This window comes from Orycteropus afer, unplaced genomic scaffold (genome assembly GCF_000298275.1).
Source record: "Orycteropus afer afer isolate SDZICR_OR568_19922 unplaced genomic scaffold, OryAfe1.0 scaffold00143, whole genome shotgun sequence".
NCBI classification, from domain to species: domain Eukaryota; kingdom Metazoa; phylum Chordata; class Mammalia; order Tubulidentata; family Orycteropodidae; genus Orycteropus; species Orycteropus afer.
This window is the reverse complement of record NW_006921730.1, coordinates 3,080,626-3,084,087: the sequence shown is the minus strand read 5'-3', so window position 1 is coordinate 3,084,087 and position 3,462 is coordinate 3,080,626. Positions and strand designations below refer to the sequence as shown.

The following is a 3,462-nucleotide window of genomic DNA, read 5'->3' as shown; positions in this document are numbered from 1 at the left end:
TTGCTGTCTGTTAACAGAAAGCAATTGAGTTATCCTTCTCTGACAGGTTTCCACCTAACACAGGTTCCAGCTTTAGCAAATTGTAATGCAGTACACTCCAAACAGGGAATATGGTTTGTTCACTGTAGTATCCTCGCAGCTTGGCACAGCTTCATCTATAATAAAGCCCATCTACCTCTGCAGAAGGCCAAGTTTGTCCTTTACATAAATTAAGATCACTTTCTCTTATGTTTTATGTACATATATGAGATTTTTAAAATGTACATACATAATTTAACGTACCTCTTAAACATCAGCTAGCAACTCAAGAGCTTTTGGCAATGTTAACTATGGCTCTGTCAAACACTTGGCGTAGAAAACTACTCTAGCAGTAGTCAATATAGCTCTTTACTCAATGAGCAGTGCTTTAAGAAACCAAGTTTTAAGCACCTTTTGCCCAGCCATCAGCTAATGTTAAGAAAGATACTAAGAACAGGCATGGTACAAACATGTTATCAAAACAAAAATAATTGTTTCTCTGCCTATTAATTTGGATTTACCAAATAGTTCCAATTCATGAAAAAAGTAAACCATTTAACAATAATTCATTACTCTCTGTACAGAAAAATATCCATCTTTTAATAATCAACCTCAGTTATGCACCACCACCTTCATACTTATAGCCATGTAATCAAAGAGAGTGTAAGGTGCCCTTTATCTCAGCTGAGCAAAACTAACCTTCACCATATAAATCTTATTTACACCATTCTGCTTAATCTCTCTCCAATTAAAAAATGATTGTTTCAAGACCTATAAAATAAACATCTGGACAGAACGCCTCCCCCTACTGCTTAGCCTATAGCTTTTAAAACACAAGACTATCGACTAACAGAGGCATTTTATTCTTGCAAAACAAACTCAAAAAAATTCTTCAGCTATTACCATGCAGACCCAACATGCCTGTTTTCAGAGTAAAAAGACACCACAATTCAGAGTTATAGTTGCATCTTTATTCAAAAGCCTTATCTGCCAGCTTAGCGTTTTCCACCAACTCGGGGAGCAGAAACTTTGACAGGTTTCACAATCTTTTGCTTAGGTGCTGCCTTTGTAGGAGCCTGTAAAAAGATAGCATGATTTTATGTGAAATTATTCCATGTATTTTTCCATTTACTACCTTCTCATGTCCAGATTCTGTTACTTACTCTACACTGCTTTTTCATTTTATGGCATTCATAATTATGTACAAATGTTAAAAGCTCACCTTTATAATGAAAGACAGACTGAGGCAATGCCACAGATAGGAGTGAGGATACACACACACACATACACACAGTTGCTGAAATCTGAGTAAGTTCTATAATTTTATTGTATAGGACCAGTGCTAATTTTCTAGTTTTAAAAACCATAGTACTGTTATCTGAATTGTTAATACTAAGAAAAGCTAAGTGAAGGCTATATGTAAAGTGTATTATTCTCAAAATTTTTCTGTAAATCCAAAATTACTTCAAATTAAAGTTTAAAAAGCAAAAGCCACCTTTATTTTCACCCTTTCCAAATTCCTGCCCAACAATAACAAACTCATCTGGCACTGGCAAATTGGGATCTCTTTTAGGCACCTGAACCTAAAAAACAGTTATGAACATCATCTCCTGTTGGCACCCTGCACTAAATTTCTTAAACACTTGGAATTTATCAAAATTTAGATTAAATTTTCCTATTGTTTAATTTACAAAATCTAAGAAAATCCCACAATTAATTTACCTTAGCAGCAGCCATTGCTGTCTTTTTAGATGCTTGTTTAGCCTTTTTTGCTTCCTTGGCAGCCCTGAGGGATTTAAAAACAAAAACTTAAGGGAAAGCATATTATTCCTTAATAAGGGTTCAGCTTACTAAGGAGGTCCTAGAGTGTTTGGGGAAAATAGAACATATTCCTTACTGATCACTATTTATTTGTAGACTAAATTCAAAAGGTCAATGAATTTCATTACCCTTCAAGTCAGCTTAACATACAGTAGAAATTGTACAGCAGCTTTACTACTAATTTTGCAAATAGAATTTCAACACAACAAATCATTAGACTTTATTATACTATCTTGTATTATACCTATTTCTCACTTACTATCTTTTACTAGACATTTTGAATTTATGACAATAAAAAGATCTATGATCTATTTTGCGTGTTAACAAACTTAGTAATGAATGCAGCAAGCAACAGTAACTGGCTGTGATGGTTAAAGTATGTGTCACCTCAGCTAGACCATGATCCTTAGTGGTTTGGCAGTTATATAATGACATAGTCATATTCCATTTTCACATTTAACAACCTGGTTTTTGGAACCTAACCATGTGGGTGAGTGAGGAGTGAGTATATTAAGTAAAAATATTTATGACCAACAATCTGTATACAGATTCAATTATTAAAACACAGAAACATCAGATTATGCTCCTATGCCTAAGAACCCCAATAGTATAACCTAAAATCCATCCAATACCTAAAATGCTCTTGAAACATTCCTAACCTGATAGCCTGTTCTCGCTGAGCCTTTCTAACTTCAGGTTTCTGATTTCTCTTGGCCATTATATCAGCAAGAGATGCACCAGTGATGGCTCTCTGGAATTTGACTGCACGGCGGGTTCTTTTCTTTTGAATTTCTTCCTACAAAACAAACAAACAAAAAAAAAAACAGGACACACACTTAAGGCTTTAGCTTCAAGAATTTGGGGGAGATGGAAAATTGAATCTGTTCAGATTCATATTCAACATTAAATATGTAGATTTATGCATTAATTAAACCACTGATTACAAATTAGGCCACTTTTCACTACTTCATTAAAGAAAAATAAAACCTCTAAGAATGATTAGTAATTTCACTGACTTGATAGTACCTTTAAAACTGGTTTTAATAAGAATCTACTTCTAAGAATTTACTTATGGTAAACCCATTAAACCTCAACTCACCTACTGTAACACTCAAAGGACATCACTGGGAGAAACACAAGAACACGGTTTATGATAGGAAAACTGCTAAGTATAAGGGAACACCTAGGATTCAATTCAAATACTGCCTGCAGATACTACACTGGAAACCTACACTACAGTGCCTATACAAAAAAAAAAAAAAAAAAAAAAGTCTCTAGACGTTGCCAAATATCCTCTGGGGAGCAAATTTACCCAGATTGAAAACTACTTCATTAGTTCATTAACAGAAAAAAGTCCTTCATAAAAGGGATTAATTTTGGCCTGTCACATTCACTTTATGAAAATTTTCTCTGGCAAATGTCTTTGTATTAAAATTCACTGACACATTATGTGACATCATTAAGAGCCCTAAGAGGTTTAATGAATTTGGGGGATTATTGAGAGAAGTCTTAGGAGAGTGTTATAGGTTGAATTGTGTTCCCTAAGAAGTTCTCATAAGGTGTAGCATTGGGAAAGTCAACTGCAAAGGAACTGTTTCAAGTGCTGAGGAGCAAGGATATCTC

The 3,462-nt window shown here is 34.4% G+C and overlaps 1 protein-coding gene across 1 annotated transcript in view; it reads right to left on the bottom strand.

Moving 5' to 3' along the window:
* Window positions 1-1,013: 1,013 nt before the first annotated feature.
* Window positions 1,014-3,462, bottom strand: part of RPL24 (ribosomal protein L24) — a 3,890-nt gene continuing 1,441 nt past the window's right edge. The window contains exons 4-6 of the mRNA XM_007945801.2: window positions 2,499-2,635; window positions 1,741-1,804; window positions 1,014-1,094 (exon numbers count right to left, since the gene is read on the bottom strand). Coding sequence (XP_007943992.1) covers window positions 1,014-1,094; window positions 1,741-1,804; window positions 2,499-2,635 — 282 coding nt within the window. The remainder of the gene's footprint in view (window positions 1,095-1,740; window positions 1,805-2,498; window positions 2,636-3,462) is intronic.